This window comes from Mirounga angustirostris, unplaced genomic scaffold (assembly GCF_029215605.1).
Source record: "Mirounga angustirostris isolate CCGP_5_RB_7025 unplaced genomic scaffold, mMirAng1.0.hap1 SCAF_14, whole genome shotgun sequence".
In the NCBI taxonomy this organism is placed as follows: domain Eukaryota; kingdom Metazoa; phylum Chordata; class Mammalia; order Carnivora; family Phocidae; genus Mirounga; species Mirounga angustirostris.
In genome coordinates, this window is record NW_026991722.1 from 56,327,434 (window position 1) to 56,342,882 (window position 15,449).

The following is a 15,449-nucleotide window of genomic DNA, read 5'->3' on the forward strand; positions in this document are numbered from 1 at the left end:
TGCTGACTATCATCTTTTAATCAGAATGTGAACAAAAAAGCGGAGGGGAATGTTTAGGAACAAAGCATGGATTCAGTCAGAGCCTCAACTCTGCCAAGGCCTGGGTGTGCAAGAGTGAATAAGGCAAGCTCCAGTGAATGTTAACTGGCAAGGAAAGTGAAAGAGAAGAAGAGGAGGAAGAAGAAGAATACAGCTGGGGTCCCTGCTCTCAGGGAGTGTATTATCTAGAAATTAACGAGGAGCTGGATAATGGCTGGCTTGACAGGGAAACACACAGATTCTGACAAGGGAAAGAAGTCATCAGAATGTGTAGCCAAGCTCTAGATCTGAGTGTCGATAAGACCCAGGAAACAAGGGTGAAATGTGGGGGGAAAGGCGAGATAACTTTACAAGGGAGAGATTGACCGTCAATACCTAATGGATTAGCCTCCTTACTAGTGGGACAACCAGCCTTGGGAGCAACAGAAGTAGCCAGGATTGCAGATCATGTGTTCTGGCCAAAATTATTTAACTGGAATTGAACGAAGTCTTTAGAGCTGAGTTTAGGTTATAGGAAATAGAGTGCATAAAAGAACATGTTAACAAGACCACAGTGAAACAATCCAACAAATCTAGATCATGGGATATTCTATAAGACAAGTGGCCTAGTCTATTTAAAAAGTCAGTATTCTTAAAGTAGAGAGCAATTCAAATTAGAAGAGATTTAAGAAGTCTAATGATCAGGTTTTTATGGATCCTGGTTTAAAAAAGAAAAAAAGCTACACAAGACATTGGTGGATAAACTGGGAAAATTCGATACAGATGGTGAAATAGTTATTAGGAAATTGCTGCTAATTTTGTCGGGGCTGCTAATGGCATGGTACCTATTCAGGACAAATCTCTATTTTTTGAAGATACAAAACATACTGTATTGGTACAATATCACAATGACTGCCATTCACCTGGGAACTTTGGGAGGATGAAACCAACATTGCAAAATGCTTAACAATCTCTGAATCTCGGGGGTGGGTATATGCATGCCCACTGGAATTTGCTTTCTACATATTAAAAAATGTCCATATTAGAAAGGCTCAATAAATAAACAAATCTGAGAGATTTGCTCAGATATAAGCATAATACACTTTTTTTAGAAACTGAAAGCATGACAAAGATTTTACACCATATAAAAAGTAAAGACATTTCGGACTACAAATTCGTTTATATTATCTTAATTTGGAAGCATATCTAAAAATGCTAGAGGTCTTTAACTATGCATTACATGCCTACTTTTGAAATATGCCTTAAAGACCTAAAACTGACATGCCCCTGGAACTCCTCAAGCTGGCTCAACTCACCCTAAAGCAAAAGAGTTCTTTCCCTTCAGAGTGAAGTCAAACGTGACACACTGCAAGATAAATGGTAGCCTAACATGAATCTGAAATCTATATGGAAAATGTCCAGCTGGTAGTTTGGCTCTAAACTCATATAGTATCACATTCCTGATAGTGAAAATGGCTATATTTTTTTCCCTTAAAAAAAGAAAATAAATAGAAAAAGTGATGGGAAAACCAAAATCTCCAGCAGACACATTCTTACCATTGAAATAAAAACAAAGGCCAGGCCAAAAGGGGGGCTCTTTTCTCTTTCTTTTTTTTTTTTTAAAAGATTTTATTTATTTATTTGACAGAGAGAGACACAGTGAGAGAGGGAACACAAGCAGGGGGAGTGGGAGAAGGAGAAGCAGGCCTCCCACTGAGCAGGGAGCCCAATGCGGGGCTTGATCCCAGGATCCTGGGATCACGACCCGAGCCGAAGGCAGACGCTCAACAACTGAGCCACCCAGGCGCCCCCTTTTCTCTTTTTCTTTAGGGAGATTTAAAAATATGAAGATATGACCTATTATGTCAAGACATATGGCTGAAAACATTGAAAAATGTTATTTTACTTAAATAAATACTATGAACCTAAACATGGGGAAAAATCTCCTGAGCTTCGCATTCTGCTACCTGGTTTACTGTTATTATTAGAGATCCAAAGTTTCTTTTATGTGAATATACACAGTATTGCTCTTTCTTCTACTGAAAATCCTTCACATTTTTTTTTTTAATATTTTATTTATTTATTTGACAGAGAGAGACACAGCGAGAGAGGGAACACAAGCAGGGGGAGTGGGAGAGAGAGAGAAGCAGGCTTCCCGCGGAGCAGGGAGCCCGAAGTGGGGCTCGATCCCAGGACCCTGGGATCATGACCTGAGCTGAAGGCAGACGCTTAACGACTGAGCCACCCAGGTGCCCCCAAATCCTTCACATTTTTAAAACTATCACCTATCCAAAGAATTTTAATTATTTGCCATTAAATTTCCACAATTCCTATTTCAATCCTACAGGGCATATTTCAACTATTTGTCTCTTTAAGCTTATATTTAGCATGATATTGATGAGTTCGAATGTAAGAGAAATTGAATGGAAATAAATAAGAAGGTCATGCAATGGCTTTTCTGGAGAACTCAAATGAGAAATGTTGACAATAACTCCCAAATACCTGCCACCTCTCTTTTCATTCCATCCACTCAGATTTCTTCCCTTTTACTTCCCTTTCCCAGAAGTATTGGGACCACGGGGACCCAGATCATATTTTTCTCCATTCTCCTATGTGATCTGGAGGCAAAGCAAGAAGATACCGGTATGGCTGGAGCCAATTATACCTTGCCTTTGCCAGCTGCTACTGAAGGCTTGCTCACAGAAGTACTGGAACATTCCAGCTTTATTCTCGGCCTCACAGACGCCACGACAGGGCAGAAGCATGGCCAACAGGCTTGATGTTATCCCTTTATTTCCTAGCCTTATTACCTACATACAACCCTTCTGCAATAACTTTGTACAGTGATAACAGCAAGACAATAACCTCAAAAGGAATTTCGTGTGTGGCCCCCCTCCCCTGGGGTATCTGATGACATGTGACACACAGCCTGACAGAGAATCCTGAACCGCTGAGCATGCTCTGCTGACAGCTTCCCAGAACATCAAACCACATGCAAACAATGTCACTCCTCACAGATACCTGGGAATGATAAATGTGACAAGTACTGATACCATGGACTACTTCTGTGCATCACTTGAATTCACCTGGTGGAAAAACAGTCTGAACAGAATGGAAACATGTTTAGAAACAAGCCAGACTTTCCTGAAGGTCATCACAAGAGTGTACAGTTCAGCAACCCAGAGACATTCTTCAATGGTTCTGGCCTGACCTACCTGTCTTAGGTCCAGAGTGATTGTGACCCAGTGATATTCTCTCCCGTTTTGAATACTGGGACTTTGCCACCAGTTATTGGTCCCATCGATTGCATTTGATATTGGATGGCGTTCTGTGAAAAGAAAACATACATGGATTTCTCTTAGCTCTTGGTTTCGAGTTTTTGACTTCCCAATTGCAAGGCTGATGGCAATGAAGAGCAGGGAAGGTGAACACAAACTTCATGACTCCTAACAGAAGTCTTTAGTCCTCATTTCAAGAAGTATCAATTCGCAAGGGTCCTTTGGAATGGGAGCGACACTTGCCTTTGGGGTTGGCGCTGTTGGCATCACAGATCCGGCACTGGGCGTTGCGCACGGGGCGACCAGGCACGTGCTCCACAAGCTTGCAGGACATCTCGGGCCCTTGCTCCCCACAGGTTGCATTGGTGCTGATGTGTGCGTTGCTGGCAAGATTGAGGATGGCAGGAAACAGCCCTGAAAGTCAGGATTCACCAGATCAGCTCAGCCACTTGGAATCAAGAGAATCTCCCTTTGCAGGTGAATCAAAAAGATTTTTAAGTCTGTGCGCCGAGTGAAGGGCGTCTTACACAGAAGCAGCTCATATAGGGGTTTCATGTCTATAAAACTCTAGGACAAGCAAAACCCATCTACCAGGAAATACTCAGAACAATGGTTTCAGGGGGTGGGGATTGCCTGTGAGGGGACACAAGGGGACTTTTTGGGGTGATGTTACATTCTATGGCTCGATGAAGGTTTGGATTACACTGATGTGCTGTTATGAAAAATCATAGAAGGCACAAGTCTACAATTTGGGTAGATTTGAGTATTTCACTGTATGTGCATCTTAACTCGAAAACAAAAAAGAATTATAAATAAATACTCACATAAATGCTTAAAAGTTTAGAAGCAAAGCACACTGATGTCTAAACTCACTTTGAAATGCATCAAAAAATAAGCCAGTTTGATGGATAGCGATGGAACATGGATACATAGGTGATAGAGGAAGAATAAAATGTTCATTGTAGGGTCAGGAGGAGAGATGTTCATTGTACAATTCTTTCCGCTTTTCTGATTGAAAAATCTTCATAATAAAATGTTGTGGGTGGCGCCTGGGTGGCTCAGCTGGTTAAGGTCTGACTTCGGCTCAGGTCATGATCTCAGGGTCCTGGGATCGAGCTCCGCATCGGGCTCCCTGCTCAGTGGGGAGCCTGTTTCTCCCTCTCCTTCTTTTTTTTTTTTTTTTTTTTTTTTTTTTAAAGATTTTATTTATTTATTTGAGAGAGAGAGAATGAGAGACAGAGAGCATGAGAGGGAGGAGGGTCAGAGGAAGAAGCAGTCTCCCTGCTGAGCAAGGAGCCCGATGCGGGACTCGATCCTGGGACTCCAGGATCATGACCTGAGCCGAAGGCAGTCGCTTAACCAACTGAGCCACCCAGGCGCCCTCTCCCTCTCCTTCTGCTCCTCACCCCACTCATGCTCTCTCTCTCTCTCAAATAAATAAATAAAAATCTTTAAAATAAAAAAAAATGTTGGGAACATAGGTTTTAAGACAAGTTTCAAATGATCCAATGCATGTATCTGCCAATGAAATTCAAACACCTTTCACTTAAAAGAAAGGCATCCATTCTCTGCTTGCTTTGTTCCAGTCGCTCCTGCTAGGACTCACAAGGTCTTTCCTATAATTATCTAGGATTTTTTTCCTCCCTCTCCTCTTTCTTTACTGTCTGTTTTTGTTGGTGAATAAAACTTTAGAACACAATAATCTAGGTTTCAAAATTCTCTTCAATTCAGTATTAATCTTTGCCTTTGTACATTCCTTTTTGCCTCGAGTGATTTTTATCTTTAAGCAACTGGTCCAAACTATTCAGAAAACAATTTTTGGATGACTGTGAGAAGCATAACTCCTTTAGGTTCTTTATAACTTGGCTTTATCTTGGTAAAAGAAGATAATAGCTGTGATGGTTCCATAAAATCTAGAAATGATGGTGTACATGACACTGGAGAAGGATTCTACCTAAATGGACATTGTGGACTGAGAGAGAGCATTGAAAGGCGGGGGGGTCTTAGCTAAGTGGGGTTTCTCTAATTGACTCGAATTTGATCTTCTAAGATCACAGAAGATAATCTTTTCTTTATAAAGAACATAGAGTCAATAGTATCTCTGCAATATTTCTTTTCCAGTGAAATCTGAAAAAGCACAATGTAATCTTAGTAATATAGAAGGAATTCATGTCAATTTTTATTTTTTAGGTACTGTTTAATGTTTTCAATGATCTTTTCTATTACAAATATTTAGTAATTGAAATTACAAAATAAAAATGATTATTTGTGTAATGTTATTTTACTGCATTTAAAAAAACTTCCTATGTATCTATTTAAAAAACAACATTTTAGGTAGTTCTCCAAACACTTTCCACATAAAACAGAACCACCTATTAGTAGTGTTCTATCCTAGGAGAATGACCCTTAGCCTCTCAATAGAAAATAGTTATTGAATATTTGTGTTCTAGAGCATTATTCCTAACTGTGAAACACAGCACACTTAACATCATATACAATATTTAATATATTATATATATTTTCACTTTGAACTTAAAGTTGGTTATTTTTATCATATTCCTTTAAAGGGACTTCTTTTTTAATTAAAAAGGCTTTATGAAGAGAGAGATGAATCATTATGTGTAATTATATATTTCCCTAAAGGGTTATTTTTATCAATCAGTAGTTAGACACTTATATTTTCTATACCAGTCGAGTTCCTAAAGTGACATGTAATTCTTGGGAGTGGTACTTAGATGGCAGGAGGAGCTGATATTTATTCTGTTTGGTACTGAGGTAAATACTAATTTTCTCCATCTTTTGGGATCACACTATTCTAGTAACCTGGTTCGAATGTGTCTTATGAGCCAATCATTTAAAATACAGTATGGGTTTAAACTTTGGTGTTTTATCCCTATAGCTAAAATGATGTTTTTCTGGCTCTATAGCACATGTATGTATTTAAATTTTAGTACAACCAACTCTTTCCATTCCCTTTGCACAGATTAGTCAAGCAAGAAAAAGAAACCAAGGTCACGGGAATTGATTTAGCAAAGCATTTCTCTTTCAACAAATACTTTACATGGTAACCTAACAAATGTTCCCACTTCTCCTTTACTCTCCCCCTGCAGTTGCTCCCCATCAAGGCAACTCCCCGCTTCCTGCCCAGGGGTCCTTCCCACTCTGGAGAACCTTGGTGGTCTTGAGTTACTGGGGGCAACTGGGAGTGGTGAAGGCGCCTGCTCTCTGTACTCAGAAGTCTCTACCCTGAGTCACTGAGAAAAAGAAGCTCAAAACTCAACATAAACCTAACATAATTTGGTTGAATAATATCTCAATTATAGTAATCAGCATCAGGTAGATCTTTGTACTAGATAGGCTTTAAAGAACTTCTATATTTCCTTACCTTGCTGGTATCTTAAATATACTTTTAATAAAAAGAAAAATAAATTCCTTCATTAGCATGGCTGAGTAGGAAAACCTTTAAATAGCTAATGTCATAAAAATATCCTGGCTGTCTTTCACTAAAACCGAATCTTTCTTCTCAGATAAGCCAGTGTTTGAAAAAAACTATTCACTAAACATTCTTCCTTACATAATACATTTACTCTCACTTCACAGTTATAGAATAATCACAATTCCCTGTTGCATATGGACCATATCTGTTAGAAGATGAAAGAAAGGTAGAAAGGCACACCAGAAAAAAAGCATGTGTTAAAAATAATTTTTTTTAAAAAAAGCCCCTCAGGTTGCTGAATCATTTCAAAGACCCCTGAAATATTTCAATAAAGGGAGCTTCAAGTTGAAGGAGGGATAGGAAATCAAAGGGTAAGAAAGAATCAGGATCAAGAACCCAGCAAGAACAAACTTTGATTTTATGCATAAAAATCAAAGGCAGAATGAGGGCTCCATCAGGATACATATGTGGCACAGTTTTCCCACTGCCTGGCCGTGCGCTTAGTAAATCAGACTATACACTTTTGTTGAGAGATATTATTTACTGAAGTCAGTGATAACTGTAATACTAATCTGTGTTTTTCCCTCACTCAGGACCCACAATGGAATCATTTCTCCAGGCGCGTATTTAGCCAGTAGCTAAAGACTTCATGAGGCCAAACTCCATTGAGCATGAAATAAATTCCTTCTCATTCACCAGTAGTTTTTTTTTTAATCCCCTTTCTTCACAGCCTGAGTACATTTGGCCTTCTTAAATGCGTTTCAGGACCATGTTAATCTACTGGAAATTCCCTTCTTAATATGAGATGAAAAACTGCCACAAAGCTGGCAGCCCACAATGCTACTACACATAATTCCCAAAGTTTTCATCCGAGAGACTTCCAGATTGTTCAAGAATTCATTTTTAGAGGGCTCTAGATATTTTTTTTTTCTCAGCAGAAAATATTTTTGCTGCCTTAAAACTGGAGTATCTAAAATGTGGACTAGCCCTAAAGCCAATTGCAACAACTTTTTCATTAATATTTCTCAAATGATTCGGGGTCAATGGTCAAGAGCCATAATGCATTTGTGTGTAAGAAAAGCATGAGTTCTTCTAATGAGGTTTTTTGTTTTTTTGGTTTTTTTTTCTGTTTTGGGGGAAAAAAAAATTTTGCGTTTTATAAAATGTTAGTATATAATGTTATACTAATCCATACTCAAAATCAATGTGATATTCTGAAAAGAAAATGATTTGCAATTCTTAGCTAAGGGATCTGTGGCAATATTTTCAGATCATTTTATTCCCCTGAATAGAGTTTTTAAAAATGATGACTACTCTATAGGGTTGAATAATCAAAGTGGCTTCTGCTGTCAGGAGGATTTATTTTGAAAAAGAATCAAAGTCACTTATTCAATCATGGAGAAATTTGGAAAAAAAAATTTTTTTTTCACAGTCAGACCAAAACAAAATATATTTATTAGAAATATTACACAGTCATACATCATACCCTTCCACGTCAATAGTTAAATACATATGTTGGCATGTCAAGTCCTGACGATGCTGGGTGTGCTCTTTGTAGAAATGAGGCCACAGATCTATCAATTGCAACCAACTAATGTAGTTAAAATTAGGGAGCCACGGAGGATGTTCCAGACTTAGCCGAAGTCTAACATGGGTCAAGAAAAGTGAAACACCCAGGGAGCTTGGGCAAAGGAGATATTAAAAATACTTTTTAACAAGGCAGCTAGGCTCCATATCCCTTACTGCACATCCTTGGTGGCTCATCTCAAAATGGCATGCAAGCTTGAGAACGGAGGAGCTCAGCTGGATTTGGTAAATGGGTGTGCAGAGAAGGGCCCGGATTTCTGAATTAAGAGATTTGTGATTTTTAAAAAACATTCAAATCTATTTTGTTCTCCATTTACCCACCTCTCACTTCCCTAACCACCCATTTACCCAACTAAACATCTGTAAGTTGATTAGAGAAAGCCAGTATTAGAAATAAACTACCCTGTTTGCCAGCACTCTTTGAAGCATGGTAGTTCCCCGGTGAACAATAAAAACAGCACCTCTAACAGCCACAAATGGCGCTATTCAGAGAAAAACCCTGGAAGCATTTGACACTATTCCAGGATAATAACATAAAATAACTTAATATTCTAAGTTAATAGTATTAAAGTATTCTTAATGACTTGAATTTTAGGAAGATAACATGAATTCATACTCAGTAATGTATCCACATGAGTCTGAAAAAGCAGATGAGAATGTTTGACTAAGTTCAATAAACTTTCAGTGAGAATCTTTTCGGTGCAAAGCACTATGCCAGGCACCTCCCTGAGACACCAGGATGAATGAGCTGGGCTGTTCCTAACCCTAGGGCTTCACAGTCAGAAGGGAAAGAGAAGCATCTACTCACAGATTCTAGTAAGCATAATATTTAAAATGCAGCAATATTTTAAGACATATTCGAGGACAGAGTCTGGAACAAGACATGCCGTTAGAGATAACCCAGGCAGAGGGATGAGGGTGTATACTCAGGCAAAGGCTGGTCTAAAATCCTTTCAGGGCTCCCCTGGTTGGTCTTCAAATCAATTTCAATATCCTTCCCTCTGCACATTTCATGTAACCTATCATGCCCTACTCACCCTTCAAGTTAAGCACTGATCTTTCCTGAATCCCAGGCTAAGATAAATGTTCTTCTTTTGTTCTGCCCTTAATCAGCATGCCCCATCTGCACTTTGCATTTATACCAGCTCCCGCCCCCTCCCATTTTTCTCCCCTCAGTATCCTTCTCCAAAAAATAAAAACAACTCTGATCAGTCTGTGAATTACTTTGGGGCAGAACCATATCCTACTTGCCCTAAGTTAGCATCTGGCTCGTGTGAATGCCCAATAAAACCTGAATGGAAGAAAAGATAAATGAAAGAAGGAATGTTCTCTCACTCCTGGATTACTACCAAGTGCACAGAACCAGGATCCTAAATCTCGACTCTTCTCCTGGTTCCACCGCCAACTATATGTCTTCAGGCAAATCAACCTCTCAGAGCCTCTATTTCTTCAACTATTAAATGAGTATTTTTAAGAGCCCTTTTTTCTAAATTACTGTGATTCTGAAATTTTACCTTAATAGACTATCAGGTAAATTTGTCCACCATTCTCTCTCCCACTATTTGGAAAATGAAATAAGAAAAACTCTTCTCTCCATGGAATGTACAGAAAGGCAAAGAGAAGTAATTTGGTAACTCTTTTATCTTTTTGGCTAAGAGAACCACATAGAAATATAAAGTAACTTCCTTCCTTCCCTCCCTCCCTCTTTCTTTCTCTTTCTTTTGTTTCTTTCCTTTCTTTCCTCTTTCCTTCATTCTTTTGTTTCTTTGGGAGTCACTCCTCAGAGCTTCTGGATCTTGAGAGGAGCAGAAGAGAAACAAATGATGTTTCATACATTTATCATAAGTCAGAGAACGCTCAGAGGTTGGCTTTGCTTCTGATCTATGCCAATGGCAAGAGCACTTCCTTGACTCTTGCCTACTCCCTAGTGTATAAATATACATCATTGGGATTCTTCCAAAACAATAAGTTCTATTTAATATGGCATATTTAATGGGGCAGTTAAGCGTCTGACTCTTGATTTTGGCTCATGGTCTTGGGGTCATGGGATTGAGCCCCGTTTCAGGCTCTGAACTGAGCATGGAGCCTGCTTAAGATTCTCTCTGCCCCTCCCCCTGCTCTCTTTCTATAAATAAATAAATAAATAAATAAATAAATAAATAAATAAATAAATAAATAAGGATGGGACGCCTAGGTGGCTCAGTTGGTTAAGCCTCAACTCTTGATTTTAGCTCAGGTCATGATCTCAGGGTCCTGGGATCGAGCCCCACGGGGGGCTCCACGTTCAGCAGGGAATCTGCTTAAGGATTCTCTCCCTCTCCCTCTGCCCCTCCCCGCCCACTGTGTGCTCTCTCCCGCTCTCTCTCTAAAAATAAATAAATAAATCTTTAAAAAATGTATGGCATATTTAATGCCGAACCTGTACATGTCCAGGCTTAAGATGGAAATAAATGTTCTAATCAAGTGTTTTCTATGAATTCTATTAGAATGTCAAGTCTACTACAATCACCACTGCTTAAGAAAGGCAGGGTTGGGTGAGGAGTAAGAACATGAGCCATACAGCTGTAGATGTGAATTATAAGTCTACCAGTTGCCAGCTGTGTGGCCATGGCTGAATGGCTTTACTTCTTAGTCTCCTTATTTACGCCATGAGAACAGTGCCTAGGCACTTCTGTGAGCATTACATGAGATAAGGGGTAAAAGGCTTAATATAATGTATTAAGAGCTCAGTAAACAGTTATTATTACTTTCATAGTATAAGTGGATACCACTAATATCAATTTCCTCAAATATAATTGGACTTACATGGTTACATTTCATGTATTTGAATCTCTGTCTCTCTGATTACATTTTAGATGAAGTAGCACATTTGCATTTAAGGGCCACTGAGTCTGGAAAGTATCTACCTTTCAACAGAAGAGACACCCTCCGCCCAGAGTGATGTGCATCAGGAAAGAGGCATGGAGGAAACCCAGACCCTCCAAGGCAGGGACTCACTGAGCAGAAAGCTAAGCAGGACTGCTCACTTTATTCACACTTGACCCCCTTCCCTCCTGCCCTGCCTCCTCCCTCTCTTCTTCTCTGATTGTTCTTTTTGATGTTGCCTTTGCAACACTGTGTGCTTATAAATCCCTGTAAGTTAGGTGCCCATTTGTAAATCACAATCTTCTCTCATTGTCCTCTGAGGTGACAAGGGAAGACATCTCGGAGAAGGTGACATTTGAATAGTTACACAAAAAACGAAGAGTTAGCCATGCAGGGGCAGCCCTATATTTTAATATATTCGGTTTTCTTTGTAACATATTTTTTATGCACTTAAAAACATGCTAAGAATGGGTCTGTGAGCTTTGCCAAAGGGGTCCATTGGTACCAAAAGGTCAAGAACCCAGGAAGAGAAAGTGCTCCATCTAAAGTATTGTGAATCGGGAGCTGATGGCATAGGGGACTGCTGGTCTCCTTTCCCCCCACCTCCGCTTCCAGGAATCTAGTTCATCCCTGGACAAAGAAAGCCAGGAGGGCCCTGACCTTCTGATCCAGGCGGGTCGTGAAGGTGAGTGAGAGGGGCCCCGGCCAAGCCAAGAGTTAATGTCCTGCTCAGGTGCAGTCCCAAGTGACCTGACCATGTACTTACAGGGGCATATCCCCAATCCCTAAAATTTGTTCAGGAGGCTGCTTACAAGTTGTGGCAAAATGCATCTTACCTCAAATGTTGTTTGTTTTTTTTCTTCTAGAAAACAACACAAACATACCTGCATATTATGAATTAGGTGTACGTGAAAAATAAGCACAAAAGAAACTGTTTTCCCACTTTTACTTCTGACTGACCAGCAATTGACAGAGGCTCTTTGCGACAACCTTCTTCTGTTCCTTTCCCGGGAGAAACCTGCAACCATGTTATCATAACAGGAGCGCGCCATTTAAAGCAACCCTATTTCAAGTCATTTGTCATAACCTAAAAATCATTTTAATCACTAGTAAGTGAACTTGCTTTGTATAGCAAATACCATCATTCTCAGAATGTTTAAATAATATACGATCAAGGCTAATGTTGAAATATACAAAAGGCTTGCTTGCTTAGTGTTAAACAGGGTTTTTGTTTCCAATGAGAATGAATCAAAAGTTACCAGTGAGTTATTTTATTTCTCAAAAATCTAACACTTGGGAGCGTTTTTAAATGCAGACAACTTGGGGTCCTCTCTAGCTTGGAGCCCTTTTAGCTCAAGGCAGAAACCCAGCACCAGGGAGAGAAAGGCTCCCCCCCCACCACTCCTCCTCCCTCAAAAGCAAATACTTGGTTTTGGGGCTAAACCAATTTAATCATTGATGGCTGTTAGTAAAAGAAAAGCTTTAAGATATTCTAGAGATTCCAAGGCCCTTTCTAGCACAGTGGGGGAAAAGGTGGGGAGGAGTGCAGAGAAGGAGAGAGAAAGAAAGATCCCACATAATCAGTAAGGGAAAAGTCAAATCCAAACTCCCAGGAGTTTGACATTTAACACAGTTGACTTTTTTTTTTGTCTCATGTGGGAAGATGAAGAGAAGTTTAATCTCAGGAAAACCAGAGGAGGTGGTGAGCAAAAGACCTTCACAGGGTTTTGCCGAGTTCCATTTCCATAGCAATGGACCCAAGGTGCCCTTGACAAAGACAGAGGTTTTCACTGTAAGATGAATAAGCAGAATGAACCAGCTAGCGACAACTACTGTCAGCAGAAAACAGCACCTCGTCAGGATCCACCTACTCCTCCCACAAAGGCTTGTTTAATGCTTATATTCCATGACATCCTGGGTTTGGATTCAGCATAAAAGTTTAGTTGCAGAGACAAAAACTATAATTCATTCATCAGGAAGTATTTTTCTCTTTTGTTGCCAAGGGCAACAATTTAAATACCTATTGAAAACATTACTGCATTTAGGCAAACACAAAAGCTCCTCAACATATGCACATATTTTGAAAATTTTGTATCATTCCCACTGCCCTGGAAATGCACGACCCCTCCTCCCTCCTTCCACATCCTCACAGGAGTGAACTAACTTAAAGGAAAGTCAAAAAAGCAAGTATGGCCTTTAAGTTGAATATTGACAGCCTGTTGAATTAAAATGCAGTCATATCATATTTTGCTTATACCATGTATACGAGACCAGTGCTCTAACCCCTGAGCTACGGAGCCTCTTACACCATGTATAATGTGTACAATGCTTATACCATTTGTTTAAATACCTAAAAATGTCAATTAATTCAACATTTCTCTAACTGGCCAAACACTTCCAAAAACGATCAACTTTTCTACAAGCCCTTCAAGATCTTACTTTTTTCTTTCTCTTTCTTCTGCCTGTGCTCCATTATATAGATTTTACTTGCTTCTGCTTTAAAACTTTGGCCTCCCTGTTGAAGAATGTGCCCACGGCCACTTCAAGGGTGTCAGACCAGTGGCCTCACCCTTGGTTTAATGCTCTGTTGAAACTGTCCTCAAAGTTTTCATAATTTGAACAGAGGGCTCCCTATTTTCATTTTGCATTAGTTCTTCATCTGCCTAGTAGTGGCTTCAATCGACGACTGTCCTCCCAAGGGTCCATGTGCCTCTGATCAAATCATTCGGCATTCAAGTTACCACCTGTAACTGAACACCAACCAGGACGATCACTCCACAGTGGCTGGATCCACCAGATTACAGCTCCTTTTATCCCAATACATTCCTACATGAACATCTTGCTAACAAAGAAACCATTTGAGATAGCTCTCACCTTGGAGACCGACTGTAGACAAATACATTTAACAACTAGAGTAAACACTCCAATCAAAAGTACACAGACTTAAATTATCTTGGTAGCATTCTCACTGGGATTGATAATACTGTATTTTCTCGGTTTCAGTACCATTGTTTCTGAAATCAGGCTACCTCTTTCAATAGATATATACATTTAATGCAATCATTTCTCTATTTTTTTCCCCAAAAAGCTGTTACTACGTGGAGGGTGTATATAAGAATTTCATTCATTGTCTTTCCAGTTCCTTGCCTTACATCTGCTCTTCACTCAACTTCAACTGGGATTCTGATCCTTTAAGTCACTAAAAATGCCCTTTTCAAGGGCATCAACTTCCATGTTGCCCAACCCAACCTGCAATTCACCTTCAGTTTACTTGACCTTGCAGGAGCTTTTATCAAAACTGACCTTTCTCGCTTCCTTAAATCCTACCTTCTTTTGGCCTCCATCCTTCTACAGACCCTCAGTTCTCCCTCTGTCACAGTAACTGGGTCACTCTCTGCTGGTTATCCTAGATGTCCCCATAGGAACTGATTTCCTATGGAAAGCCCAAGATGGCCCCGGTGCATTCTGTTGGGGAAAAGGGGGAAGCAGTGTACTTTCCCAAAAAGTTATCTTGAAAAACAAGAGAAGCAACCTAAAGTATATTGAACTGAGGACAGGAACTTGAGTTTTCTACCTCATGTGTTCAGTGCTTCCTTGTTCAATATTATTAATCCTAATTTAGATATGATATAAAAAGGCATCACATGTATGGGGCATGAATACATGGGGTTGTGGAATTAGTGGAATCCCAGCATGGCCAAAATAAAACCAGCAGAAGTTTAACAGGGATAGATGGGGGACCCTCCACTTACCCCCCCCCCAAATCCATCGGCAAATCACAGCCTAATCTTGGTGAAGGTAGAAAAGATATTATGGTCCCTTGTGATAGGTGTACACAATATGAAAACAGTACTATGAAAAAAAGCTATCCTGATTTAAGGTTGAATTAATAATGCCATGCTATCCAAGAAAGAAGATGATGTTTAGCATCCACAAATTTGATCATTATTATTGAGCTCTGCACAAGATATTCAAAAGCCATTCTGCACCCAACTGTTGAGAATCACAACAGTACTTCTCCAACTTTTCCATGAACAGATCACCTGGAGATCTTGTTAAAAATGCAGATTCTGACTGCGGGTCTGAGGTGGGGCTGGGACGGAGCATCTCCTAGGGACTGCCATTTTGGATTTGAAAGATTAAATGATCTCTTGGGTTGTTTCTAGCTCAAACACCCTGGGGTTGGCTAATTCAGCCAAGCCTTGGCACAAAGATCAGCAGGCTTATTAGTAAGATCACATCTCCCCCAGCACTTCTCTGTCGCT

General features: G+C 39.8%; 1 protein-coding gene across 1 annotated transcript in view; it reads right to left on the reverse strand.

The window, feature by feature from the left end:
• LAMA1 (laminin subunit alpha 1) overlaps positions 1–15,449 on the reverse strand; it is a 164,226-nt gene that overhangs the window by 130,831 nt on the left and 17,946 nt on the right. The window contains exons 2-3 of the mRNA XM_064578796.1: positions 3,540–3,710; positions 3,234–3,346 (exon numbers count right to left, since the gene is read on the reverse strand). Coding sequence (XP_064434866.1) covers positions 3,234–3,346; positions 3,540–3,710 — 284 coding nt within the window. The remainder of the gene's footprint in view (positions 1–3,233; positions 3,347–3,539; positions 3,711–15,449) is intronic.